This window comes from Myotis myotis, unplaced genomic scaffold (genome assembly GCF_014108235.1).
Source record: "Myotis myotis isolate mMyoMyo1 unplaced genomic scaffold, mMyoMyo1.p scaffold_m19_p_1, whole genome shotgun sequence".
Lineage (NCBI taxonomy): Eukaryota > Metazoa > Chordata > Mammalia > Chiroptera > Vespertilionidae > Myotis > Myotis myotis.
Window position 1 is genome coordinate 71,373,135 of NW_023416313.1, and position 13,470 is coordinate 71,386,604.

The 13,470-nt window shown below is 37.1% G+C and overlaps 1 protein-coding gene across 1 annotated transcript in view; it reads right to left on the bottom strand.

The window, feature by feature from the left end:
• The window catches only part of SLC39A8 (solute carrier family 39 member 8), a 72,655-nt gene that overhangs the window by 25,212 nt on the left and 33,973 nt on the right, over window positions 1–13,470 (bottom strand). The window contains exons 4-5 of the mRNA XM_036340858.1: window positions 10,574–10,696; window positions 9,922–10,089 (exon numbers count right to left, since the gene is read on the bottom strand). Of these exons, the coding sequence (XP_036196751.1) occupies window positions 9,922–10,089; window positions 10,574–10,696 (291 nt within the window). The remainder of the gene's footprint in view (window positions 1–9,921; window positions 10,090–10,573; window positions 10,697–13,470) is intronic.

Genomic DNA, 13,470 nt, shown 5'->3' on the forward strand with positions numbered 1-13,470 from the left:
TATCATTATCAGAGGAAATGGAAAAACAAGTAGTAGTAAAATCACACAGTTAAAATGAATGTGTGGTGATTGCGGGGACAGGAGAAAGGTGGAAGAGGGCATAGAGGCGATAAATGGTGATGGAAATAAAAATAAAATAAATATCAAAGTAAGTGTTATATCAGGAAAAATAAAGTGAAATAAATAAAGACAACATAACACAAAAAATGAAACTAAAAATGAATACTTAAAGTGTTAAAAGGATAATAAAATTACAGAAATTGCTAATGGCCAGAAATGAATGAATGAATGAATGAATGAATGAATGACTAAAATTAAATAGAAATACTAGTACTCAAATCAAGTTATAAACCAAGAAGGTTTTGGTATCTTATCCTGATAATTCACAAAAGGTTTCTTTCCACTGTGGGTAGGAATCTGAGTAGATTTTTAAAGGTTTTTGGCAAGCAATGTGTAGGACTAGGAATTAGTCAAGATTTCTCTCCAATGTCTAGGGATTTGAAAGGATGACTCTTGGAAAGTCTTGTCTTTGAATACTTTTTCTTTTTTTTTTCAGTTTTACTTCAAAATATTCCTTTATTCAACAGAAATTAGATTGGGGGAGAGGACTATATACAGAGGGAAAAGAAATCCCTAAAAATCTAGAAGTTATAGCCAGAAGTCAAATTCAGTAACATTTTAATTATGTTCGCATGAACCTGAAAGCACATATCAACAAATTGAAATGAGAAACTCCACAAAAATACTAACCATTTAAATGTTTACCAGGCAATTAACTAAAATGTTCCCTTTTCATTTAGATACGAGAGCAGTCCCTGAATGACCCTTAAGCAACCCTTAATAGATTAAATAGTACAGATTTGGGTACCTTTCAAAGCAATTTTATATACATTATCTTATTTTATTCTCCCAGCTAGCCTAGTAGTTGGTAGTAAAAACATTTTTCTTTATAAAATTTACTTGTCAATGGTGATGCAACCAATCTCCCTGTGTGAGATCAGGAATGTCCTAGCTGGCCAAGTGATTGGCTAATTAAAGGAGTTACAACAGATGTCCCTCCTCACGTAGTGTATCAACAATACGTTTGCCAAATTTACATGCCTGGGACATGGTTCTATCTGAGAAAAAAAAGTAGTTCTTAATGACTGATTTCCCTTTTTGGCCAGTTGCTCTGACTACTTCAAACCTTTCTGTTTGAGTTCTAATTTAATTTAGATAGCAATACTATCTCTAGCAGTGTGATTTTATTCACTAGTGCTCTGTCTCATCTTTTTAAAAATTACGATTTTTACCCTTGTATCACTAAATTTTTCATCTTTGTAATTAGTCTATATAAAATTTTTATATCCAGATTTAAAAATTAATAGCACGAACTACAACCCTTAATTCAATGGTAAGAGATTTTATGCACTCCGATTATTTCAATAATATGACAATCAAATAACTTTCATACATAATAAAAGTGTCATTATTTTAATGCCCTTTCAAATGCACCGAATATATCAGAGTGTGGCGGAGTGCATAGCTGAACAACTCTGATAGAGAATCTGTGGGGCAAAAGCTGATGATATCATTCAAGTGGCAGGTTAAATTGGACTTTAAAGTTTTATTCCATTAAGTGGGAGTAAATGTTTCAAGTTCTCTTAGACTGTGTGACAGAGGTCAATGGCAGGCCTGCAAGCATTTACATTCAGAAGGTTATCTTTATTACCAAATGGCCTTCAAGCTTTAAACATCAAACCTAGGAAAAGTACTCAAATTGTAAAAAAAGATAAATAACAGAGATGAGAATGCAGGGAATTGTGTATACTTTATCCTCTCGTTGTGTTTCTCTGTTCCAGAAGAAAAATACAAATAGAGTCAAAAGCCTTTATGATTTAGTACAAAAAGTCCTCTTCTGATGATCTGTAAGTAATTAAGTATATAGATTTTGAAGTTATTCCCGGAGTAATGAAAGTTAAAGTGATGGGATTTGATGGATTACTATGATTAAAAAGTAAGAAAAGAGAAGAAAAAAGTTGGTGAACAGAAAAAGGGAAATGTATAGTTATCATACACATACCATGTGTCAGACACATTGTTACAAAGTTGACCCATAATAAATTATTTAATTTTCACACAAAAAAAACATCAATTTAAAGATGTTTGCTTATCATTTAACAGATGAGCAAACACAGATGCACAGATGTTAATTTTCCACAAGTCACACAACAAACGCTTTATTGCTAAAATGCAAAATGAAAACCCCTTGCTTTCTCCTCTAAACCTACTGGGTCTGAAAAAAAAAAAAATGAGAGAGAGAGAGAAGAGAAGAGAGATTCAAAAGCTGAAATAGCAGCAGAAGGATAGTACTACATCACAGAAAACGACTAACTAATGAGCAATTTCAAAAGGTAGGGAATGGCTTTCAGTGAAAAATCTGCCTGTATATTCAATAGTATTTCATCAATAATAAACAGGAATCTACAGGAATGCCTGGGGGCGGTGGGGGGGGGGAGGACAATGAGTGTTAAGATTATAGCATGCTGCCTAGAAAAATCACTGGTATCATTCAAAAGAGAAATTTTAGAAAATAGGTAGATTTTTTAAAAATGTACACAATTGAATATTTGAGGATATAATGACGAAGAGGAGGGGGCACGTAAAGATTGGTCAGCAGGTGGAAACAGCAGGCAGTGCACTGCAGGGTAATGGTTAACCACATGGACCTTGGAACCAGGATGCCCGGGTTTAAATCTTAACTCGGTGCCTGTGTGACCCTGGCGCAGTTACTTAACTTCTCTATACATCCGTTCCCATGTCTTTAAGATGGAGGTAATAGTTGTGCTTACCTCGGAGGGTTGTTAGTTAGGCGTCAATGAGTTAATGTATGTAAAGCAACGAAGACAATGTCTGACACATAGTCATTTCAGATTAGCTGGTCTTTCAAGAAGTTGAACAGTGACCAGCGTAAGGACAAGGACGTAGGGAGTGTGAGAAATCTTGGACAGTAGCAGAGTCAAGGGGAAAACAAAGAGTAAGGTGGAAAAGACAGAGCATGTTTGTAGACATGGGAAGAAAGAGCGATTCGGGAAAGGTAAATGAAAACAGGAAGATAAGCACATCGGGGAGAGCCGGCCTTAAAAAGAGGAAGGACGCAAGTTCTGACACAAAAGGGAAGGTAGAGAACAGAACAGGAGACAGCAGTGTTTCAGGAAGTAACAGATGAGATGACACCCAAAGTCCAAATACTGGTCTCAGTCCCTCCACTAGAGGAAGAAAAGGTAGAAGTGAGAATTTTAGGGAGAATTGAAAAAAAGTTATTCAGAAAAATTATCCTTGAAAAGATGAAAAGGTAGTCACTAATGATGAATAAAAGCGCTGTTAATATCAGTGAAGTGCGGGCCAATTCAAGTGGATTCAGGCACCAATTTTTATGACTTCACAACACATTAACTATCACCAGATAAAATGGCCTGGCATGGGCAACGAGGCACAGAGATGGATCTGGTGAGAGCAAATTTCACCACTAACCAAGCATACCCAGAATTCCTCCTCCTGATTGTCTAGGGAAGCGGTTCTCGACCCCTTTGGGGTCGAACGACCCTTTCATAGGGGTTGCCTAAATACATCCTGCATATCAGATATTTACATTACAATTCATAACAGTAGCAAAATTACAGTTATGAAGTAGCAATGAAAATAATTTTATGGTTGGGGGTCACCACAACATGAGGAACTGTATTAAAAGGGTCACAGCGTTAGGAAGGTTGAGAACCACTGGTCTAGGGACATCATCCGCCTCTACTTAAACCAGCTTTTCTATTAAGTGCCAGACAATGAAAACCACTTCTTATATAATTTTATTACCTATATAGTTTTCAATTTTAACTAATTGTTAATATAAGCACATACAGAAAAGTAACTGATTTCTGTTTTTAAATCTTTTGACGTTAACAATCTATGTGGCCCTAGCCAGCTAGGCTCAGCGGGTAAAGAATCGGCCCGTGGACTGAGGGTCCTGAGTTCAATTCCTATCAAGAGCACGCTCAGTAGCAGGCTTGATCCCTGGCCTTGGTTGGGGCGCATGCGGGAGGCAACCAGTCAATGTGTCTCACTCATATCAATACTTCTCTCTCTCTCCCTCTCTTTCTCTCTCTCTCTCTCTCTCTCTCTCTATCTCTATCTCTATCTCTATCTCTATCTCTATCTTTATCTCTATCTCTCTTCCCCTCCCTTCCACTCTTTCTAAAAAATCAATGGAAAAATATCCTCAGGTAAGGATATTTTCACAACAAAAATCTATGTGATTTAAAATAGAAAATAAGTTTTTGGTGAAATATGGCAAACTGAGACTCCTTGAAATAAAAGAATAAGAAAGCCATAAAGTCACAGGGTCAGAAAGAATGAAAGGTGACATGATAGCACCAAGATATTTATTTTGGGAGCTAAAAAGAGGTGGGTGAGTTCTAACTGATTTCACAGAGGAGAAAACTCAACAAAAAGACAAAGTGAAGCCAGGCCCCAAACCTCAGACACATTGAGGGACTGAAGGTGCCAAGTACCTCTGAACATGGTAGGTAAAGAGTGAAAATTAGTTGTAAGCAATTAGAACCCCAGATCCTGCTCCCAAGCCAGTGCAGCAAGGCAACCACCCCCAAGTAACTAGAGATTTATCCTTTGGGTAAATTCAAGAACGGAAAGCACACTTGAAGCCTAGAGTCAAGTAAAGTACCTACGTCAGATATTCACCGCCATCCAGACCCCTTTTCCTCCCCCACTTCATGCCCATGTGGACAGTCGTGAACATCCACAGCCCTTCCCATCTCCAGGCAAGAAGGGAAGAAAACCAACCACCCAGGAAAGAAGACTCATAGGCAAGCCTCACACATATACACAGGGTGTCTCATCAGTTTTTGTATCTGATACTTTAACAAAAGTGCTTTCCATTTTTCAGTATAATATTATATAATATTTCAGTTATATTATGGAAGTTCTTTCTGTCCCATTAATGCACTCTGTCCCATTAATGCATTCCCAGTTCTTAGAACAGCACCAAGTACACATTAGGTACTCAGTAAATATTTGATGAATGAACTGAGTGTTTTTAAAATCTGTTAGACTCTCATAGAGACCCAAGAACATCAAATAGGTTATCTTTCTGTTTGTAGAGTATCACTTCCTGCCGGTATTGACAGTGTGTCTCCTGGGCATCACCTTACTTTGCAGCTCAAGTCCTCTTCATTGCACCTCGATTTCAAACACAAAATTTGCAATAGTCAATTTCTAAAAATGGATGATATTAATTTTCTTCTATAAGGGAAAATAGGTGGCTCATATCACTTTATATTTATTAGCGTCTATTCATAAATGAAAGCACAAGAGGTTTTCATTTAGAAAATGAAACTGATTACAGTCCAGGAGAAATGCGTTAGATGGGCCCTCTAGTGGCCTTGAAGAGCTAATACTTTCCAAAATACCTAGCATTCCTAAGGAATCCACAATTAATAAATACTAATACGTGGAATATAAAGAACAAAACTAATGAACAAACAAAATAGAAACAGACTCATAGATACGGTTGGGGAGCTTGGTGAAAAAGGAGAAGGGATTAAAAAGTACCAATTGGTCATTACAATATAGTCACAGGGCTGTAAAGTACAGCATAGGAAATATAGTTATTAATATTGTAATAACTGTGTTTGGTGCCAGGTAGGTACTTGAAATATCAAGGGACTTTATAAAGTATATAACTGCCTAACCACTATGCTGAACACCTGAAACTAATATAAAGTAATATTGAATGTCAACTGCAATTGAAAAAAATATTTTTTTAAACAACTAGTAAACACAGTCCTTCCAAAGCTGTAGATTCCGGGAAAAACACAGCTGGCTGCACAGATACTGACATGACTTCTCCACAAGACTGCACAGTAACTAGAGAGAAAAGAACAAAGCAGCGAGTGTCGCAGGGCGAAGTGTGAAACATTGCCTCGCGGCAATAACTGAGGAACTGGCGCAATGGAATCCTGTGCTCCCTTCTTCCCTCATAGCTGCCTTCTTATGATGCCCCTAGTTCCCCCACCTTTCCTGAAAATGCACATGTTCCTGTGTGTGTGCACCATATCCCACAGGGACTGCAGTGCCTCACATGCACTGGGTCCGGAGCAAGGTACTAAGGAAGCGTCACATCATTGGTATAAATATTTGGACATTACAATCAAGCTAACAAACTGTTAAGTAAAATATCTTCTACCTTCCTAGTGTGATAAATATACTCCTATGGCAATACAATTTTTAAAACTTTGTGTAAAGGTATAATTTTAATATGACCAGATATAAACAAAATTCCACAGGCAACTAAACGTCAATATTATTGCACATCTGAGTATTCTGGGATGGACCAGAATTGTTTGGATGAATATCAATAGAGACATCCCTAAGTCATGCATTTTAATTATTCTGTAACAATTCGTTGTTCTTCCTACGCTCTAGCAAAATCATGAATCATGCTGATATCATCTAGATTGTCACATAATTTGTGTTCTATTGATAGTAATGTCAAGTTAAATGACTTTTCATAACTCACTCTTAGATAGGTTCTTACTCTTTGCAATTTGAAAAAAAATTCCTTGTGTGGAAGCAGTAGCTACAAGGAATCATCAACGAAAATATTAAGGCAATACGTGGACTCAGAAATGATCCATAAATTTTACATCCCATGATTGATCACTGTAATGGGGTCACCTGGCTTAAATTATTTATATAATCTAAAATATAAAAAAATATTTTATTTTATTTTTTTCATTAAAATCACTTATAGCACAATACCTACTGTCTCTTAAAGTCATATTTAGACCCTTGTGGTATTTAATTTCTATTTCTTTGAATTTTTTAATGCAATATAATGAGAAAACTGAAAATTGTATTTTGCTCAGTTTGTTTAAATCTCTCTTCATTTAAGACTGTATCTTCAACCAAAATGGCTGGAAGATAATCCCCATAGGAAATTAGTGTCAGGACTGCTTATATGGCTCATCTCGGGGCCTAGTACATGGTCGTCATTCTGGTACCCACCTTCTCTGCCTTCAGTTTGACTTCTTATTCCTGGAAGTATATTTCCAGAACCCAAGCTTCATTCCATTCTCTCACTAGATTGGTAGTTTACCTATGTATACAATTCCACAGTTGTTTCTATTCAGAATATTAAAGAAATTGTGTCACTGGCCTCTCGCATTGATGTCAGTAAGTACAATTTAGCTTCCAGATCCCTCATATGTGACCTGCTTGATTATTCTCAAAACTTTTAGAATATTCTTTTCCCAAAAACGGCTGGCTTTTTCATTATCCAGTTTTCCACTGACCTCTTAAGGGACCTTTCTTTCTTTCTTAATATATTTTTATGGATTTCAGAGAGGAAGGGAGAGAAACATCAATAATGAAAGAGAATCATTGATTTGCTGCCTCCTGCACACCCTACACTGGGAATCGAACCTGAAACCCGGGCACATGCCCTGATTGGAATAGAACTGATTGTCGGGTTCATAAGACGACACTGTAGCACTGAGCCACATTGGCTGGGCTCAAGAGACCTTTTTTGATCAGGCAATCAAACAAGCTCCCACATGTCACTCCCTCATCACCAAGTTTTATTTTCATCCAAGTGTTTATTGCTGACTAGTATATTCTTGTTTTGCACTTTTCTATACTGTATTTTTTTTCAGCTGAGTAAACTATAAGCTCCACAAGAATTTGTTCACTTCTCAATCCCCAATGCCTAGGATAGTGAGGAGATATCAATAAATGTTTACTGAATCAATGAATAAAAGCCTGTAAACTAGTACTACAAACAGAAGTAGAGTAAGAGTGGCCTTTTGATTGACATTCCTAAATTACGTAAAACAGGATCATGTCTAGGACCCCAACTTTGTCACATTTACTGCAAACATGTCTTCTGGCCATAGTGAATTATAAACCAGGAGCCCTAAAACTTAAAACTAAAATCATGCTGGAAATATCGATGGGACACTATATAAAGTATATGATGGTCTAACCATAAGCAATAGACCTGAAACCAATACAAAATAAAATTGGAGGCGGGGGAGAAAAATTTTTTTAAAAGATTAAAAAACTAAAATTAAACTTTTGAACAATTCAATTTTTTTGGCCTCAGACAGCAATTCTCTGGGGCCAAATTATTTTCTTTCCCCTACAAAAAATTAATATTTACGAAGTTAAGAGTCAATGTTATCTTGGTTCCAGTAGAGCAGTGACATGAATACAATTCGGCATGGTACGTAAGAATACAGCCTTCAACATCAGAGGACCTCAGTCCTAATCCAAGCTTGGCCATTTAGGATCTGTGTGTTCTTGCATTTGTTATTTAAACTCTCTAAGCTATAGTCTCCTAGTTATAACACTACTTGTCTCCTTGGCTATTGTGAGGATCAAATGATAGCATTCACCTAAAATTTAGGTGTGGTCCTTGAGCACTTAATAAATGTTAGTTGTAATTATTATAAGAAATCATCTATTTGAACATTTCCATATTCTTTGCAAAATCTTGGCTGAAAGCATCCTTCATTACATTGCATGAAATTATTTTCTCTCACAAGCTGCCTCTTCAAATGCACTTGAGATTTTCCTTAAGCAGTTGGAGAAGTACATGACTAACCATGTTGTCTTTCCAGAAGGAAATTCAAGTCATTTTCCATAATGACCTTTTCAGATATCTTTTTCCCACCTTTTTCTCCCTTGGCTGGCTTTCTTTTGATTTTATTTTTTAAATTGTGGTCTTTTGTATTGCTTTTAACTTTGTAGCTTATGAATCTGTCATTTGCGAGCTGAATGACCCTGGAGAGGTTATTTAACATCTAGAGCTTCACTTTCTTAGTCTGTCAAATGAGAATTGTTGTGGACACCAATGACACTATCACCCCAGCGTCCTTTTCAATACTCACTCCTCTACAGCATCCATATTCCCTGGGGGCCATATATGGGGCCCAACCCTCTAAGCACGTGGATGAGTCTAGTAGTAGACATCTAATGCAAATGGATCAAGAAGACCCTTGCCAGGAATTCTGTATTTAAGACTGAAAGAGTCAGGTCAATTTCCTTTTGTAGCTGAAACTGTAAGACACAAATCTCAGGAGTTGCTAGTGTCTGTGCTTCACACTTACTTGGGAGTTGGTACATAGTGAAGAAGAGCATGCAAAGAGGAGAAGAAGAGGGGGTCCTAATAGTTCTCATGGTCCCTAGGCTCTTGCTTTTCCTACAGTTGGGCTATTCCATTAGACATCCCGCTATCTTTCCAATAAATCCTCCTTTTGGCATACATAATTAGGATTTGATTCCCATCACTTGAAACTGAAATATTCCTAATATAAAGAAAACAAACCCTATTTTGGATAGGTATTATAGAAAGTAAATGAGATAAAATATTTAAGTGCCTAGCATGTAACCTGGCATATAATATTTGTTCAAGCAATAATACCTATTGACATTATTTAGAAGATGGGAATATAAACTCTAAGTCGATTTAATTACTGAAAATAATTTTAATAGCTTACACCTCTTCTTTCTTCTTACAGTTTCAAAATCACTCAAAGGTATTACTTGATTTCAAATACGGAAAGAATAACAAAATAAGAGAAATGCTTTGATTCATGTTGCTACATATGATTGTATAAGTCTAAGTGATTTTTATATAGCTAAACAATCTTAGAGAATAGTGAAGCCTCAATGTCTTGCTTAACTCACTTGCTTAGAGTAAACATAGGGAGGGAAAAGGGAAAATAATGCAGACTTAACTTTAATTATCCCACACATACAGGAGTAAGTCTGACCCATTTAAACATACAAAATACTGACACAGTTGTATTCACAACAATCATCACATAGTGTAAAGGATCAGTGAGTAAAAAGAAAATGAAATTCCCATACCTGTAGAGATACCACACTGACATTATCAAAATGGATGTGTCCATTAGGCTCTGTGACAGCTGGGTTTGCATAGCATGTCACACCATTGATGGCAGGTAATGTTTTAGGTTGATGAGTTTTTTCTGGAGAAGGGCCAAAGTCATCATTTCTAAAGTGGGCATGATCATTCTACATTGAAAAATTAAAAAAGTAAAAAGGGTTATAAGAAGAAAAAAGATGGCTCATATAAACAAGAAAATAGAGGTCAGTGCTTTTTATCCACAAGAGAGCATTGTTATGTCTATTCTGTGTGTACCCTAACCTTTTTAGATTTTTAAGATTTCTCTACCTTTAAAAATATCCTCATTTATTAGCCTGTTGTGTCTGTTTTCTCATGTTAGAGCATATATGCCTTCTTATTCTGTTGAATATGAATAGAATACATCTGTTATTCAACATTAACTTATTAGTACTAACTTCAAATTCTACAATATAAACCAAGTGTGTCTCTTATACTTATCAATATATTAACTCTTTTCTTTGTCCTCACATTCACAAATCTAATACATGAACAGTTCATAAAATTCTAAGAATAAAATTCCTTCCTTTATTCGCCTTTATAAAGTAGCTTTGTTATGTATAATAGCAAAAGTTTTAAATAAAGTCCATTTACCTGACCATATGTCTTTAATAACATCTTAAGCATTCTTTCAAAAAAGAAAAGTAAATAAAAGCCACCAAATACAGCAACAGCCTTCTCAACATAGTTGTCAGTTTTAGGATTGAATCCAAATGCCTGGGGAGGAAAAAAAATGGGGGCAAATCAGGTAAAACCAAGTAATATTACTTGATTTCTAGCAAATAATACCAAAATTTCTCAGTATTCAATTTTCACTGTAGTTCTATGCCCATCTTCACATCCAGCTAATATTGAGAACTTACCTGCCAAAATCACAAAACAAAAATTCAAGTAAGCAAACTGTAAGGGATGTTTTAGAAACCTCATGACCAGCGGATGCTCCAGTAAACAAAACCTGAGTATCTTGTGTCCTAGCTCCAACACCTGCAGTAATAAGTGCCTTGAAAGAGGAAACTTTAGTGGTAAAGAAGCAGCACTAAATCCCACATCTGTAAGGTAGCATTAGATCTAGGTAATAAGGATACCAGTAAATGAAACATTATTTGCTTTCTCTAAAAAAAAATATATTTGTCTATCGTATCCAGAGTCAAATATTTTTATATTTTTTAATTGATTTCAGAGAGGAAAGGAGAGGGAAAGAGAGATAGAAACATCAATGATGAGAGAAATCATCGATTGGCTGCCTCCTGCACGTCCCCCCACTGGGGATTGAGCCCACAACCCAGGCATGTCCCCTTCACCGGAATCGAACCTGGGATGCTTCAGTCTGCAGGCTGACGCTCTATCCACTGAGCCAAACCATCTAGGGCCAAAGTCAAATTTTTAAAGCAATATGGCAAGCCACTTGGATTACTGTTTTCCTACAGGAGATCCTCTTGAACCTAGAGGATCCCAATAAGACCTAATGAAATTCAATAAATTAAGAATTGAGCCGAAACTGGTTTGGCTCGGTGGATGGAGCATCGGCCTGCAGACTGAGGGGTCCCGGGTTCGATTCCGGTCGGGGGCATGTACCTGGGTTGCGGGCACATCCCCAGTGGGAGATGTGCAGGAGGCAGCTGATTGATGTTTCTCTCTCATCGATGTTTCTCTCTCATCAATGTTTCTAGCTCTCTATCTCTCTCCCTTCCTCTCTGTAAAAAATCAATAAAATATATTTAAAAAAAAAAAAATTGAGCCCAAGAATAAAGAAGAAAAGATTTAAGATACCAGATAAGCACGTGCACACACACACACACACACACACACAGACGAGTATGAGAATTTATTGTTTAAAGAACATAGGACAAGAATTGGAGTTTGAAATTATAAAGAGTAGAGATATTTCTAACAGACAAGAAACACAAGCTTAAAATAAATAAAATAAGAGAAAGCTTGACACCATTCCAGACATTGTAAATCTTCCCTCTGAAGAGCAACCAGAATAGAGGATGCCTTGGTTCTTGTTCTACGCCTGCCTCTGGGAAGAGCTCACAGCCACATCTTCATTTGATTGACTGCTCTGTGCTTATTTATATAGTGCAAAACTGGCACAAAGACACCTACTCTACATATGTAACACAGAGGTTATAAAAACCAAATGAAGTAAAAAAAGGGAAAGAATTTTGCCAAAAGTAGAAATAACTATCTATGGAAAATTGAGGTAATATTACAAAGACAGATTATCTAGTGCTTATATAATTTTCTTTTTACAGCCATAGTTACTTAATTATCACCTACAGGCAAAAGGACATCCACCAATGCTGTTGAAGGAGTTTCTTATTTTCCTAAGACATTTCTTATGTATTACTACATTTTCAATAAAATAGAAAACCTCAAAATCATAAATGTGGAATCCCCAGTCCATACACAATACCAGTTTTTAAATTTAATTTGATCCAAATTTCAGATAAGTTAATATATACACATATAATATTATATTGTATTAAATATATTGCATGTATAATGTTACATATAAAATTATTAATTAGAAAATCTGTATTGTCATACTAGTTTTGTTGCCAGCTGATTGTATCTCTAGTTGAAATGACCTTTCTAGTTCCTTTCTAGATATAATGATAACAATAACAACAATCATAAGTCTGTGACTCTAAGAAAATCCCCAATTTCATATATAGCTGTGAAAATTAAAAGAAGCTTTAGTTATAATTTTCTAAAAATTATGAGATGAGAATAATACCCTGAACTACTATTATTCTCTTTGCTCAGGACTCGCCCACCCATCTTTGTGTGTGCATTGGGGGTGGAGGAGATACAGTCCATCTATGTATATAAAACCCTAAGCGACCGGCCCACCATTTAACTGGTCGAACATTTGGCTGGTCGCTATGACACACATTGACCACCAGGGGGAAGATGCTCAACGCAGGAGCTGCCCCCTGGTGGTCAGTGCGTTCCCACAGTGGGAGCGCCACTCAGCTGACTGATGGGCGACTCCTGGCTCATAGCTGGTGCGGCACGAGCCTCTCCACCTCTCCTGCCTCCGTGGCAGTGCTACCGGGTGGCGGCAGCAGGAGCAGTGGGGCCGGATTGAGCAGGAGCAGCCGGTGCCCAGCCCGGGCTCGGGCTCCTCCCCGGTCGCCTGCTGCTTCATGCACTACTACATCCCTCAGGGGATATCAGACTGCCAGTTTTGGCCTGATCCCTGCGGGCCAAAACCAGCAGTCCAGTATTCTCCAAGGGATCCTGGACTGTGAGAGGGCACAGGCCAGGCTGAGGGACCCCACCAATGCACGAACCCATGCACCAGGCCTCTAGTGTGTATATATTTCCCTAGCTCCCCTTCCTTCTACTGTCTCTTTCTCTTTCCCCTCTCTTCCTTCTCAATTATTTTCCTTCCTCTTTCTTCCTTATACTGGCTGGCCATAATATAGATATAAAATAAAACATATATGTTATGTGTTGATTAACTGAATAATGCACTATTGTCA